Source organism: Loxodonta africana, chromosome 1 (genome assembly GCF_030014295.1).
Source record: "Loxodonta africana isolate mLoxAfr1 chromosome 1, mLoxAfr1.hap2, whole genome shotgun sequence".
NCBI lineage: Eukaryota > Metazoa > Chordata > Mammalia > Proboscidea > Elephantidae > Loxodonta > Loxodonta africana.
Genome location: NC_087342.1, coordinates 215,748,858 through 215,765,495, shown reverse-complemented (window position 1 = coordinate 215,765,495; position 16,638 = coordinate 215,748,858). Strand labels below are relative to the sequence as shown.

Genomic DNA, 16,638 nt, shown 5'->3' with positions numbered 1-16,638 from the left:
GCCTTCTAAATGTATGTCAGTAAGGACAAGCATAGAAGCTTCTTCATCACTCATCTATTCATTTCTTTGAAAAATGGTTTAGGAATGTAAAAATATCTATGACTTAGCTGAAGCTGATTGCTGAAGCTCTCTGTTGGACACTGGGGATGTGTAGAGGAAAAGAGCAGTTCCCGTCTTTAAAGAACTCACAATAGATTGGGAAAACATAGCTGACATTCTTTTATTAATTCATTCAGCCCTTCACTCTTTCAGCAAATATTTATCGTGGGCTTTCTACATGCCAAGCACTGTGCTAAATTCTGGGAACAAAAGAATGAGTATATTGGCGTGCTTCTTGTCCTTGAGGAATATCAGTGTTTATAGAACACTATATCAGTGTTATAGTTATAGTGTTTATTTAAAAATAAATAGCCAAGCCATAAAACAGGGTGACTCTAAAATACTTTTCATTAGAACACATAAAACAAATATTTGTTCTTATATATGTAAGTGCACTTTATAAATGTTTGAAAAATTATACCTGGTATTCTGGCTTTCATTAGTAATCTAACGTAAGTTCCTCGCCAAATGGATTGAATTTTAACTGCTGCTGCTACTTCCTCGGGAGAATACTGTTTATCGCATGCTGGTGAAGAATATTTAACATCTACCCACTCTACTGGAAAGAAAAAAAAAAAAGCCTTGGGTTGAAAGTTAAACTTAGTCCCTTATTCAATTTCATTGCTTTTAGCACTGAAGCCCTCTGACATATCAAGTGACACAACGATAGACTTTTCATTCTATTTAACACTGCCCACTTCAAGTGGTCTTTTTTTAGAATGAAGATATTGTGGAGAAGAGAAACACATTAAGTATTGATACTTTAGTGAACTACTATTGATTTCTTTGTGAAAGTAGCCAGAGGGATCTCTCAAAAATAAAAGGGAACACTAAAATGAAAGAGCAGAAAAGGAAGGTTACTTAGATCAGAGGATCTTCCCAAAATCCCCAAATCATACCATACAGATCAATGACTTCTGGATTTTTTAAGGTCAATAACCAAAACCAAGCCTGTTGCCATCGAGTCCATTCCAACTCATGGTGACAAAATAGGGGCAATCTGGCTCCCTTTGTTGAAATATTTGTGACAGGATACAGGGGCAAGGGATACATGTAGTATCATGGAACCCCTTGAGCTTCCCCGAACCTAGTTTCAACTCCATCACTCTTGATGCAGGCTTGTTCTACCTAGTCCACAGAAAATCTAAGTATACTTTTCTCAAATCATTTATCTTATATAAGACTAGGAATTCCTTGGTCAAATAAATATCTGAAATTAATCAGTACCCAAAGAGCCTTCCTCAAATGAGGAATCCAGTAAATCCAAGTCCAAAACCATAGCACGAAATGCAAACTTGAAGTTGGAAGAAGCTTTCACTACTTGAATTTTTTTCATTAAACGCCATAAAGAAATATGAAAAACCTGGAAAAGATAAAATATATTTAGGATTCATTTTTTAAAACCAAGAAATACCATTACCTGGCCAGAGAAGCTCTAAAAAAGTTCAGATATTCTAAAAAGATAAAATATTTCTCAGATATACACAATATTTAGCAGAAGACTCTTTGAACTCTTACCCAGTTAAGAGAACACCAAAATTATCATTTGACTCTAATTCAACAAAATTTAGTCACTACAGCAATGTTTATAATACATACTCAATCCAAATATAACATTAAGCTGGTTGAGAAGATACAGAATAAGATATAAAACATGGTCCTGTGCTTAAGTTAAACACCATATTTCACTGATTCTAAGATGCCATCCATTGTAAAACACACCATTATCCCATGTGCTGCAAAAAAAGAAAGAAAGAAAGAAAATATGCTGCTCAATGTTTATCACTTAAGAGTTTTTGTTTCGTACTGAAAAAAGTTCTTTGAGATTTATTTGGACATAGTTTCTTCATCATATAGACACTTACACATATATGAAAAAATAAAATAAGTTAATGTATGCACAGAGAATTCTGGAGACACCTGGCCAGCAATGATTGCAAGATACCATCAATTATAAGACACACTCTGAATTCATTCTGGCATTAAAGTCTGAAAAGAAATAAGCATCTTAGAATTAATGAGATGCAGTACCCTTTAAAGGTATTTTCCTGTTGTAGTACCTGCTTAGTCCATCTTTTCTGAGAACCCCTAACCCCTATCCATATGTATGGAAACATGGCCATAATCCTACAATCTATGTTTGTACCTGCACAAGTTTGTAATAATAGATAAGCCTGTGACCAAGCACTTAACCCAAGCTGGGCAAATCACTGTCCCTCAAGCAAGAATTTTAAATTAGAATTAAGAGTCTTCTAAACTGAACCATATGAGAAAGGGATATTAAACTCAGGAGCCATATTTTCCACTGTGTAGACCAAGTAGTAGAGAAAGCATGTCCATAAAGAAATAGAAGGAAGGTAAAATTCTAAGGGTCTTCCAGGTAAACATCTTACTGGTATTCTCTGTTTTCAGCCATGATCCATCTGACATCAGCAATGATATCCCTGGCTCCACGTCATCTTCTGAATCTGGCTTGAATTTCTGGCAGTTCCATGTCCATGTACTGCTGCAACCACTTTTGAAGATGGGTGGTGGCTACACATAAAGTGCATTGGCTTGGTTTCTTCATGTATGATGTTCTTGATGTCATTCCACAACTCGTCTTGTCTTCAGTCATTAGTGTTCAGTGTATCATATCTTTATCTATATCTGTATCTATATCTCACACCAAAGACCAATATATGGTGCTGTGTCTAAAACAGCTAAAATATATAGACCTGGAAATCAAAGGCTAGAAGTAGGATTGGTTTCTCTCCCCATCATTTCTGGTGACCCATTTGCAGAATTGGTGTTCTGTGTCACCACAACAGGGGATCTCCTAGATTGGAGGACCTAGTTCATGGAGGTGGAAGACAGGGGTTGCTTCCACCAGGGAACACAGTAAGATTTACAATAAACCTTAATTTCTAACACATACCTGATTACTTTGGGCTCCTTATCCTGGTAGACAAGGAGGAAAATATATATATATATACACACATATATGTAAAAGCCCATTGCCATAGAGTTGATTTTGACTCATAACAACCCTATAGGACAGAGTAGAGCTGCCTCATAGGGTTTCCAAGGAGTGGCTGGTGGATTTGTACTGCCAGACTTTTTGGTTAGCAGCCATAGGTTTTAACCACTGTGCAATCAGGGCTGTGAGGAAGAATTCACCCTTGTCACTGAGTACTAGGGTTCCTGATACATAATGGAATGGAGGCAAGGATAATTGTGTCTAGAACTTGCTGAGACTCTTCTTAGAGCTTCCATAGTGAATGAGTAACAGTGTCAACCATGGCCTGACAAGAGTAAGGCAAACAAGGTCTTGCACCCATCTAGACTGAAGGTCTAGGTTACCTACCAGCAAGCCACTAGACCAATTGAAGTATTGATTGAAAGAGAGGGAAATCTAGAATGATTGGTAGAGGAGAGAGATGTTGACTATCAGCTACGGCCTTAGGCTAGCTGTAGCAGTTGAAACTACAGCTTTCTTGTCACACAGAGATTTAATTAATTATTTATTTAAATAATTATCAATTATTTTGGGAGCTTATGGTCAGCCATCACCCTGAAGAGTGGATGATAGAGTTTCCTTATGGTGAGGCACTATCAGAGCGGTGTAAGAGGTAGATCAGGGCAAATATTTCTATTTGCTAAATTTGGCAACCCAATGCCCCAAGGACATTTGGCAAGGTCTGGAGACTTTTTTGAAGCCCCTAGGTGGCACAAATAATTAAGCGCTCAATTAATAACTGAAGGATTGGCAGTTCAAACCCATCCAGAGATGTTTCAGAAGAAAGGCCTAGAAATCTGCTTCCAAAAGGTCACAAATTTGAATACCCCGTGAAACATAGTTCTACAGTGCAATACATGGAGTCACCATGAGTCGAAGTTGACTGGATGTTAACTGTTTTTTTTTTTTCACTTGTTTGTTTGTTTAGAGACTTTTTTGTGTGTTGTACCATGAAGGATAGGTGTTACTGGCATCTAGAAGGTAAAGGTCAGAGATGCCACTAAACATGCTACAGTGTACAGGACAAACCCTACAAAAAAATGGCCTGGCCCAAAAGATCAATTGCGTCAAGGATAAGACTTCCTGACGTAGGCACATCTGATTTCAATGCAGCTGTGGTGTCCCACCTCAAGTGGGTATCGGAAAGTCTCTTTGCTTCAGTTCTTCAAGGCGTTCTCTGAAGCTAGAACCTACTCAGCCCTTGCACAGACACAACCTACAAGTGTGAGAAAGCTGATGTCCCTGGGGATAACACCTATCACCATGGGAGGGAGTTAGTGCACAAGTGCCACAATCTCCCCACCTTTTGGTGGACCCTTCTGAGGGATGGCCTACATAGTCTATCAGGACCCATAGGATGACTGAGCCCCAGCTGCCCACAGCAATAATTAGTGAATTATCACATCCTTCAACCGATTATTCTATCTCATGTTATTCTTCCTACTCCCTCATTTCTGTTTGAAATCACTTCCCAAATAAATTATCTCCACCCAAATTCTTGTCTTAGTCTCTGCTTTTGAGGTCACCTAATGTGGTGGCACAGTGGTTAAGACCTATGGCTGCTAACCAAAAGGTCGGCTGTTTGAATCCACCAGCCCACCAGCCACGCCTTGGAAACCCTATGGGGCAGTTCTACTTTGTCCTCTAGGGTCACTATGAGTCGAAACTGACTTAACAGCAATGGGTTTGGGGATTTTTTTGGGTTAATGTAAGATATGGAGCCCTGGTGGTGCAGTGGTTAATAGCTATGGTTGCTAACCAAAAGGTTGGCAGTTCTAATCCACCAGCTACTCCTTGGAAACTCTATGGGACAGTTCTAATCTGTCCTATAGGGTTGGAATCGACTCCACGGCAATGGGTAATGTAGATGTGATATTTCAAATAAAAAACATCAGATCCTGAACATACTTACCCTGAAGTGTTGAGCAGTTAGTTCTTTATCCTGGAGGGACACAGGGTAGTGAGCTGCTTGCAAATCCTTCAGAGCTGCATTAAGTTTAGCCTTATCTTTGAAATTAGCAATAACATTTCCAATAGCTTTCATAATTGTTAAAGCCTGATCTGTAAATCGGTAGCTCTCCTGTGAAAACAAAGCATAGCAGTCATCCTAACTTTGGTTTATTTAAGTGTAACTGTGTTTACAAAAAATTTTGGTTAAAATATTAAGCCTCTGCTATATTGTTCATTCATAGGGGTAGTGGTGGTTCAGAATCCCTAGATGGTGCAAATGGTTAAGAACTGGACTACTAACTGAAAGGTTGCAGTTCAAAACCACCTAGAGGTTCCTCAGAAGACAGGCTTGACAATTTGCTTGCGAAAGGTCAGATCCTTGAAAACCCTACAGAGCAGTTCTACCCTGCGCACGTGAGGTCTCCACAAGTCGGAGTCAACTAACGGCAACGATGCAGTGGTGGTTGGTGGTAGGATTCTTGCCTTCCATGCAGGACGCTTGGGTTTGATTCCCGGTCAATGCACCTTATGAGTAGCCACCACCCATCTGTCAGTGGAGGCCTGTTTGTTGCCATGATGCTGAACAGGTTTCAGCAGAGTTTCCAGACAAAGACAGACTAAGAAGAAAGGCCTGGTGATTTACTTCTAAAAATCAGCCAACGAAAACCCTGTAGATCACACTGGTCTTATCCACATCTAATCATGAAGATGGCACAGGACCGAGCAGCGTTTTGTTTTGTTGTGTGTGTGTGGTTGCCATGAGTCAGGGACTGATTCCAAGGCAGCTAACAACAGCATATTGTTTGTTCAATAGCTGTTTATGCATCTGCTTCATCACGGTGTTTTACTAGGAACTGTGGTCTCAGATTCTCGTTTTAGCATATTAGGGGAGAGATGAGTAAACCATCACTTGAGTAGGCTTCACGACAGAACTAGGGGAAACTGCAGAAACAATGGGAAAAACATTTCCCTCACATTGGGGGTCAGGGAATATTCATCAACAACGTTGACATCTAGGCTTAGTTCTGAAGGAGAGCTAGGAATTCATCTGATGAAAATGGTGTGGGGTTTATGGACTGATGAGTAGAGAATATTTCAGGGTGAGAGCCATAAAAATGAAAAAGACAAGATGACATGCTGGATCTCACTTCCATCAACCCTCGAGAAACAATAAAAAATAAGATGGAAATAAGGATTTCAGGAAGTAACTAAAATTACACAAACTAAAAACCTGAGAAAATCCTGAGCTATTTAAAAACTGTCTTGATTATTGTGTGGTGGGTAGGGGTGGAGTTCCTCTAAGCAGAGGGTGGTTGGAGGCAGCAGGAAATGGGTGAAGTCAAAGGGAATCTTTATAAAGTCTGTCTTTGTCTCTTTCCTGTGGGGAGGAGGGGAGGATATGGTGCAATCCCTGCAAAAATCTTGGGGAATGATTCAGCAGGTATGCTCAGACAGCACATATTCACTGCTGGGGTGAGAAGCTGATGAAGAAGGATGCACTTGGCCTGCTACCTTAATGCCTTTACTTTTCCACTACCCGCTCCAAATCCCACAATAGCTCTGGAAAAGCCTCTTCTTAATAATGACCATGAAACCATGACCAGACAAGTTATCTGGTCAAGTGGCAGCACTGGGAATGATCAGTAATATCCTGAGTCATCTGGGTCTTTCTGCTTAGGCCTGTGTACAGCTTTTTTTTTTGATTCTACATTAGAACCACAGAACCTTGGAGCCTGGCCTTAAGCCTTTCCTCTTTCATCTTTACAAGATAGAGGAGTTGATTATCCCACAGAAATATAAGCTCACGGATCAAAATAACTAAACACCTGGGAAGTTCAAGAAGGAGCCCTGGTGGTACAGTGGTTAAAGTGCTCAGCCGCTAACTGAAAGGTCAGCTGTTCAAACCTACCAGCCACTCTGCAGGAGAAAGATGTGGCAGTCTGCTTCTGTTAAGATTCACAGCCTTGGAAACCCTATGGGGAAATTAGTTCTACTCTGTTGCATAGGGTCACTGTAAGTCGAAATCGACTCGACAGCATTGGGTTTGGTTTTTGGTTTGTGGGGCTCAAACACCTAAAGAAAGACGACAAACAGGATAGTCCATGCTGTCTAAAGCAGGATAGTTAGAAAAAGAGAAAACAAGAACTTAAAGTAAGCAGAGTAAATATGATTAAGAAAATAAGGGACACCTGCTTATAAGGTGGACTTGCTGATCTGCCTTCTGTGCCTTCTAAGCAGGAGGGAAGAGGGATTAGTGAAGGACGGAGAGAATGCAGAGGAGAGGAGGCAGCTGTGGAGAATCCTGCACAACCACTGCCTAGGGAGGCAAGAGTGCAGGAGTGGGCCATATCTTAGCCGAGTGAACACAATGGAAAGAAGCCCTCTCGTTGCTACCCAGGCCGGGAGGTTTGCTGACTGAGTGAGAGGATCTCATCCACATAAGGCTGTGCTCATTAAAGATGGGGGTGGGGATTTGAGCTGACAGAGGGGTCAGGAATTATGCAGTGGGAAAGACCCTATGCAAATTTGTCCCCAAAATGTACATGCCCGCACAGAGGACATCTAATACGAAGCAAGATTTCTGAGGACAGGCTGGCACCACCTATCTCACCTCTTCTTTCAGACCCTGTCAATGCAGAGAAACAAGAAAAAGCAAGAAAAGCCAAGAAGACAGAGGAGATGAAAAAGTGACAGAATTTTCCATGTATTTCCCTCCCCCAGAGTCCCAGAGATATACAGTCCATGTTCTTTAGGTCAAGGAAGGGGTGACAGAAGGGTATGAGATCAAAATTTTAAACTGCATTAAAAAGGATTGTATGGAGCCTTTATACCTCCCAAAAACAAAACAAAACAAAACATTGTTGTCAAGTCGATTCTGACTCATAGTGACCCTATAGGATACAGTAGAACTGCAAAGAGAATAAAAATACTATACTAGAGCATCTACCTGAGATATTAACAGAGGAGCCCTGGTGGTACAATGGTTAAGAGCTCAGCTGCTAACTGAAAGGTTGGTGGTTAGAATCTACCCAGTAACTCCACAGGAGAAAAACCCTGCCGACCTGCTCCTGTAAAGATTATCATTGTTGTTGTTAGGTGCTGTTGAGTCAGTTCCAACTCATAGCGACCCTATGTTCAACAAAATGAAACACTGCTCGATCCTTTGCCATCCTCACAATCGTTGTTATACTTGAGCCCGTTGTTGCAGCCACTGTGTCAATCCATCTCATTGAGGGTCTTCCTATTTTTCGATGATCCTCTACCAAGCATGATATCCTTCTCCAGGGACTGGTCCTTCCTGATAACACGTCCAAAGTACATGAGACGAAGACTTGCATCCTTGCTTCTAAGGAGCACTCTGGCTGCAGCTCTTCCAAGAAAGACCTATTTGTTCTTCTGGCAGTCCATGGTGTATTTAATATTCCTTGCCAACGCTATAATTCAAAGGCATCTATTCTTCTTTGATCTTCCTTGTTCACTGCCCAGCTTTTGCATGCATATGAGAAGATTGAAAACATCATGGCTTGGGTCAGGTGCACCTTAGTCCTTAAAGTGACATCTTTGTTTTTTAATACTTAAAAGAGGTCTTTTGCAGTAGATTTGCCCAATGCAATGTGTCTTTTGATTTCTTGCCTGCAGCTTCCATGGGTGTTGAGTGTGGATTCAAGTAAAATGAAATCCTTGACAACATCAATGTTTTCTCCATTTGTCTTGATGTTGCTTATTGGTTTTTTTTTGTTTTATGATGAGGTGTAATCTATACTGAAGGCTGTAGTCTTTGATCTTCATCAGTAAGTGCTTCAAGTTCTCTTCACTTTCAGCAAGCTAGGTTGTGTCATCTCCATTTTACAGGTTGTTAATGAATCTTCTTCCAATCTTGATGCCCTGTTCCTCTTCATAAAGTCCACCTTCTCAGATTATTTGTTAGGCATACAGATTGAGTACATAAAGGTTATATCCTAGAAAACCCTATGGGACAGTTCTCTTCCGTCACATTAGGTCTGTATAAGTCAGAACCAATTCAACAGCACCTAATGACAACCTGGGATCTACCTGAGATGTTAACAGATGTGAATGCAGACTCAACAGGGCACAGATGAAGGTGGTTGCTGGAGAAAAATAAAATTATTTTACATTTGTATCCCCACAGAGTTTAGACAGTTTGCATTTGGGAATTTCTTGCAGGATATACTTAATAGTTTTATAAGGTAAAATCTGTATAAAGTTGACTAAAAAAGAGCAATATGCTTTATTCTAAAATCTTTGAAAATAAAATAACATTTTAAAGGTTTACATATTTACGAATTAAAAAAAAAATCTCTTAATGCAGTTACTAAAATATTTACCGGCTCAAAGTTGGGCAGCACAGTATCTTCATCACCGATGACAAAATTCACCATGCTGCAGATTTGTATGGAATGTCCTACGGGGGAATATATAGTGAAGAGCAGCATGTGCCTCCTAAAGAGAATGGATACTATGTGAGGACCAAGGATTTCTTTTGTTGTAGTGCTTACCTCTGTTAGCTGTTCGGTGACTGTTTGGAGCTGAAACTAAGTCAAATGTTAGTGAAGAGTTGAATTCTTTAACACAGATGGTACAAAGGCCTTTGAATTTTCACCCTGAAACAATGCTCAGAGATCTTGGAGTCTGTATTTCAATAATGATGTAAGACAAGAATAATTTCATTAAATGACAAGCTTGCATACACTGGAGAAATCTCTTACATATCATAGTCACATTGTTAAAGATGAGCCTTCATTTTTCCCTAACGACAACAATAATTCATGTTGATATAGGCCTTTGTAGTTTTCATAGTCATTTTCTGACAAATTATAATTCTCATGCCAGGATGCAGTATCATTGAGAGCAGAAACATTCACTTTCCCTCAGTTACTGAACATGTAGAACATGTTCAAAACATATGCGTTAGTGGGTTAGGTCACCTGGGTGGAAATGTGAATACAAAAGACTCTTCCCTGTCCTTAGTTGTCAACGTGGTCAGGCACTCAGACAGAGTAACTGGACTTCTGGTAGACTTTCTCCATATCAGAGATTTTAGGGCAGATTGTGAGAAACATTGAGCTTTTTAAATTACTATTTTCTAGGAATACTGGATACAATATTTCAGCATTTATTCAATTGCTTAGGCTTTAATTTTTACACAAAAGGTATAGCTTTTCATTGGTCACATAGAAAATGTATACTTGGTCTTGGAAAAAAAAAATGAGTAGAAATCTTTATATTATCTGAAATAGGAAGTAATATTTTGAATTTTATTTATCAAAATAAATGTTTTGATCATACATATTCTCTTTAATATGAAAAATGTGATGTGTTTAGCCAGTTTTCTCTTAATTAAAAAAACATCTAACGAAAACAAATTATAAGTAAACTGGGAAATTTGTCAAAAATTATGGGCAGTGGCTGCACAACATGATTAATGTAATTGATGTCACTGAATTGTTGGATGGGCAATTGTTGTGTTATGTATATTCTTACAACAATAAAATAATATAGATTGGTAGGAGGAAATGCTAAAGTTTCTTAATCTGTGTTTAAATAAAATCATGGTCCTTGCTAAGGAATATAATCAGAGTTACAAGTAAAAGTGATTCTTTAATTTTAGGAAACGCTGGGTTAAGCAAGTTTAAATAGTATTCCTTACTAATGAAATTCCCCAGAATCTTTGATAGTTATGAGTTTTCCAAAAAGGAATTCAATGAACAGCATTTCCTTAATGTAGTTGTTCATGGAAGTGTTTTTCTCAAGAATCATATGCTTGTGGAATCACGTCAGGAGACAATACTCTAGAGACCATATTGTTTAATTTTCCAGTAGTCAAGAGTTTACAAAGCTCCAAAAATTCTTAGTATGGGAAAAAATTAAGCTACTACATACCCGACAGGCAGGCGAACCATTGTGGCCTTAGTAGCATATGTATGAATCTTCAGAACAAGGTTGCGTGTCTTCAGAGATTTCCAAGAAGGCATTTCAGCTATAAGTAGCCCAGGCTCTATGGGAGGACTGTCTTTTGTTAAGGCTTTAGGAAAAGTAAAAAATAGATAAATAAAATTTCATTGTGAGAGTATAGCTTACTTCTCCGATATTGGTTTCTTTCGGGGCGGGGGGCGGAGGACCCAATAGCACCATAAATAATAAATTTAAAAATTGGGGAGTTAGAGATATTCTAAAACTCCCATGAAACCGTAGAAATTGTTCCAGGTAATTTTTATTTTCATCCTCACAATTACCCTCTCAGGCGAAGGAACCAAGAAAGGAAATGTTTGGAAAAAGGGGACAGAGAGGGATATTTTATTATAGAATACTGTCACTTTTTTTTTTATCTATGACAATAGTTACAATATCCCTCTGGGTGCAATATTAGACAGAAAATACCACACTTTGTGAAAGTAAGATATTTCTCTAAGATGGTATCACAGCAATGCCAAAATACCCCCTTGTTTGTTTACATTTTTGCCATTGATTCTGAGGGTTGGCTGTGTGTGTATATGTATAGAAATAGTAAGTAATTCAGAAAATACAAATTTCAATATCAAATTATTCTTTAAAAATGAATAAAGAATATGACTATTCATCAGTAGCTGAGGGTAAAATATGTTTTACCCTATTTCCAGACAACACTTGAACTGAGGACATATAAGGCCACAGCATGGCCTGAAAGGTCTCTGTGCTTATAAAATTAAATGTTCTAGGTCATGGGGTAGCTTAGGAGCTATTGATTAGAAAGACATACTAACGTTAGACCACTACACTTTGGATTATTTATTCAACAAGTATTTATTGTCCACCTACTAGTGCTAGACATCATTCAAAACACTGGAAGACACCTTGGTTAAAAAAAATCAAATTATCTGCCTTCATTGTGGGCAAGCCATTCAATATTAAGCACTCAGCAGATATTTAGGTTCCCAGCACAATTTATTTGAGTCAGAGATAAATGCTTTAACAAAACAGGGCAAGGAATTAGAGAGTGGTGAGTGTGTTTTGTGTTTGCGTTGAGGCATTTCAGTTAAGTTGGTCAGAGAAAGCTTTTGAATAGAGATCTAAATAAAGCAAAAATTCAAACTGTGTGAAGTGCTAGGAAAAACCAGTCTAGGAACTGGACTGGCTACTGCAATAACTCTAAGGCACAAATAAGAACAACAAACAGAACAGACCAGAATGGCTAAGTGGTGTGAAAAAGGGGGAGTTTGGTAAGGGTGAGATTGGAGATAGAGGCAAGGGCCAGATACAGTATGGCCCCATAAATCATGGTAACAAGTGTACAGTGAATTCTAAATGCAATGGGAAGCCACTGGAGGGTTTTGAGCAGGGGAGTAACTTTGTCAGCTTTAACATTTTAGAAAGATTATTTTAGCTTATATGTGGACAAAAGAATACAGGGGACCAAGGCAGAAGGAGGCCACAGAATGGTGGAAGGATAACCAGAAAAGTACAGAAGCCAAGTGAAAAAATAATGTTTAAAAGAAGAAAAAAAAAAAAAATCATTAGCAGGATCAGATGATTGAATAAAATGAGGATTTGACCATGAGATTTGACCCTGGGAATGTTTCAGTGGAAAAGTGGGGGTTAAAGTCTAATGGGGGTAGAGGATTAGGAGAGAATGGACCACTGAACCTAACCTAATCCCCTAAATTAATGTCCCTTTGGGAATTTAATACATGCCCAATGAAGATGACAACTGAAATGGTTTAAAACCTATTTAAGTAGAAGGATTCAAAAGGAAAAATAAAGAATAAAGAATGCCAGAAAAATTCTGGAAAATTGGAATAGAGGGTGAAGTGTTAGCCTTTCCACATACTTAAACATATCTACGGCTATTAAAAGAGTGTGGTAACAGTAAATAATAAAGATATAGATCAATGGGACATATAAAAAAGTCCTATAACATATCCGAGTACTTAAAGATATCTTTGCATAGCCAAGTACATAAAGCTATATATGTATATATACAAAGATAACATTATCGTGGCAAAAGATAAGTAACTCAATATATGTATTAGGAACACTGATTGCAATCTAGAGAAATGAGATTTGTACGTCACATTCACAAGAACATAATTCCAGATAGAATAACAATTTAAATATGGACAACAGAACCACAAAAGTTATGAGTTAATGAGATAATTTTTAAAATTCAAGACATATGCTGCCATTTGTGTTTATATTTAGTCAAACAAGAAGAATAGATCAGAAATGCTAGTAGAACATGCTTCTGTGGAAGAGACCTATGTGGTTGGCCAATAAGTGTTGGGAGAAAAAATAATTGTCACTGAATATCATTTGTACTTTTTTGAATTTCTGTGCTGGAATGTATAAACGTGTTCCCATGTAAAATAAACCCCTTTTAATATTAAAGGTAAAGAGAATGGGAGATAAAAAGTAGAGAGAGCCAGAATTTATATCAATGCTAGAAGTTTTCTAAATAAGATGGTGGTTGAGGCCAGAAGATGTTTTTATTTGGTTGTTTTAAGATCAAAGACATTTTGGCATATTAGGATGCTGAACAGAAGGGAAGGCAGACTAGAGTTTAGAAGAGGTCATTATGGGAAGATGAGGTAGATAAGTGCTGATTTTTTTCTATCTCTTCAGTGAAATCAGGAGTAAGGCCATCAGAAAATGGGGAAAGTGGGTGTTGGAGGTACATGGAGATGCAGAGAGACAGAAAGTCGCAGATTCCAAGAAGACTTAAGAGATTTGAAACAGTCCTCTTTGAGAGTGGGAGAGTGGGCAGGGCAATGTTAGAAAAAACAAACCAAACCTGTTGCTGTTGAGTTGATTCCGACTCATAGTGACCCTGTAGGGCAATGTTGGCAGTGCTTAATAAGGGCCTTTTTGAGATTTGTGGTCATCGATTTAATGTGGGCCTGTCAGGTATGATTTGTTTTCCTGTTTTTGCGGTTCTGTCTGCTTCTCCAATGAAATTCAGCTGCTCTGATGCAATCACACGTTAGGCCCAGAGTTAAGTTTAATCATAATTGAAGTTTTTCCAGGAAAGTAAGATAAGAGGGTAAGAAGGGCAAGAGTGTTGAGGATATATGCACGAAAATAATTATAGTGATGCACCACAGAAGTAGAAACTATGCTTCAAATGAGAGACATAAAAACATGAGGAAAGTGATAGAGAAAAAGTGGTAGGATCAGTGGAAGGTGGTCACAATGGAGTCCAAGAACTGTAGGAATGGATTTCTAGAGTAAATGAACTGGAGAGTGGGGTGCTTGAAACTGAGTGATTGAGATGATGCAGTTTGGTAACACTAACACCTAAAGTGTACTCATGAGAGAAGGGGGCCACAGTGGAATAGAAGAAAACATCTTTGAAGCTATCAAATCAAAAAAGAAAGAATACATGTTTTTTCTGATAGATTTTGAAAGACTGTGAATGATGAAATGTATAGATGAAAAGAAAAATGCAATGACTAGCTGTGCCAAAGAGGTCGTGGTGGAGGTGGCAAGACTGGGCATAATCTTTTGATATCTGAGGAATACGTGGTGGTATAAATAAATGTCTTTACTGATAAAAACCTTATTATCACATTTCCCCTAGCCTGAACGTGAGTTGAGCTTTAAGACTGTCATTTTTCTCAAACTTTCTTACCTCCAGATTCTCCCCAGCGAACCAACGCAGAAAAGCAAACCAGTAGTTCAATTGGTTTTAGACTATCCACAAATAGATGGTAGGACACACGTTCCTCTGAGAACTGCAACAAATCAAGCCAATCAATATACCCATTAGCAGCGTACTAATGCCATATGAAACCCGCACAGGAAACCCTGGCGGCACAGTGGTTAAGAGCTATGGCTACTAAGCAAAAGGTCAGCAGTTTGAATCCACCAGGCACTTCTTGGAAACCAAATGTGGCAGTTCTACTTTGTCCTATAGGGTTGCTATGAGTTGGAGTCGACTCGATGGCAACTGTTTTTTTTAATGCCATATGGCGCTCCCTGGAAACTCTTTTGGGGCTGTTCTACTCTGTCCTGTAGGGCTGCTATGAGTCAGAATTGACTTGACAGCAACGAGCTTTGTTTGTAATGCCATATTTTCTATTTGTATTAATAATAATATATTACAATACCTAACATTTATAGATAACTTACTATGTTTTAGGTTCAATGATACGAAGAAAATTATACTGGGTGAATGTCTGCAACAGTCTATGGATGCTGTGTCTGCAGGGTTTGTGTGTGAGACTGGTGCCCATATGAAAGTCAAAGCTGTTCTTCATGAGTAAAGATAAAGGACATTCTTGTTCTGGAAATGAGATAAGAAAGGAGACCAAGCCCAGAGCTGAGCACTGATGAGAAAATGGGTTCCTGATAAGCAGGGAGGCCTTGGAGTAAATTTGGTGGACTGTCCAAAAGGGATGGTATAAGGTAATTTACAGGGTGGTGTGCAATATAAACTCTTTCCTCTTTCCTCAAAATCTTCAGAAGTGTAATTGTGAGGCAGAGCCAACACGGCACTATAGACAAAAGCACCATGCCATCCCTTGCAGTAAAGACCTGAAAAACTAAGTAAAACAGATATAAATGGAATAAAGAACTCAATCAAGCACCGAATGGAATAACAAACTGACAGAGAACAGAGTACTACAGGGTGGAGGTCCCATACCAGCTAACGTGGCCAGATTCACCATCTTGGGCTACAGCCGCCAAAGAACTCAGAGAGTACAGGAAGGCAACCCTACAGAATTCCCAGCAAGAGTCAGAGCTTTCCCACCCCCCCACATGCTTCTTCCCTCTACTTGATCCTAGCTGCTTGCCAACAAGCCATGGTTGCTCTGCAAGAGAGACAGTAGCTCACTGCACCTGGCTGTGCCCACCCCCACCAGCTGGCCCCTCAAGCCCCTCCTTTTTTTTGGTTTGTATTTTTGTTTGTTTGTTTTTTATATTTTTTATTTGGCTTTTTTATTTGTTGTTGCTTCTCTAGCTCCATGTGCCATCCTCTCCCTTTCTTAACAGGCTGTGTTTTTTTTGTTGGTTTGCTTTGTAATTTTTTTTGTGTGTTTTTTTATTTTTTAGCTTTTTTTGTTTCCTTTCTCTCTCTCCCTTCCTTCCTTCCCTTTCTCTCGCCCACCTAGACCTGTGTGCCATCTCCTCCCCTTCTTGACCAGCTGTGGTTTCTTGGTTTGTTTGTTTTCTTTGTTTTTTGATAGGTTTTTTTTTTTTTTTTTTTTTAACCTTTTATGTGCTTCTCTCTCTTTCCCTTCCTTCTTTTCCTTTCTCTCATCCAACTAGCCCTGTCTGCCATCCTCTCCCCTTGATGGGCTCTGATTTTCTGGTTTGCTTTATTCTTTTTGTTTTCTTTGTTTTGTCTGTTTCTTCTCTCTCTCTCCTTTTCTTCCTTTCCTTTCTCCTGCCCACCCAGCCCTGTGCACTACCCCCATCCCTTCTGGAGGTGCTGTGCTGCACTTCTTGGTTAGAAAGTCACTGTGTGCCACCTCCCCAGGTCTGCCGCCATCACCAACTGGCTTCCTCAAGACCATTTTATTTACTTATTGTTCATTTGTTTGTTTGCTTTTAGTCTTTTTTTGGTCATTTTTCCTCCTCTCCCTTCCTTTTCTCTC

General features: G+C 39.1%; 1 protein-coding gene across 1 annotated transcript in view; it reads right to left on the bottom strand.

The window, feature by feature from the left end:
• Positions 1 to 16,638, bottom strand: part of ADGB (androglobin) — a 227,648-nt gene that overhangs the window by 90,620 nt on the left and 120,390 nt on the right. Inside the window, exons 17-22 of the mRNA XM_023550601.2 lie at positions 14,670 to 14,772; positions 10,949 to 11,090; positions 9,394 to 9,508; positions 5,010 to 5,177; positions 1,327 to 1,462; positions 521 to 658 (exon numbers count right to left, since the gene is read on the bottom strand). Coding sequence (XP_023406369.2) covers positions 521 to 658; positions 1,327 to 1,462; positions 5,010 to 5,177; positions 9,394 to 9,508; positions 10,949 to 11,090; positions 14,670 to 14,772 — 802 coding nt within the window. The remainder of the gene's footprint in view (positions 1 to 520; positions 659 to 1,326; positions 1,463 to 5,009; positions 5,178 to 9,393; positions 9,509 to 10,948; positions 11,091 to 14,669; positions 14,773 to 16,638) is intronic.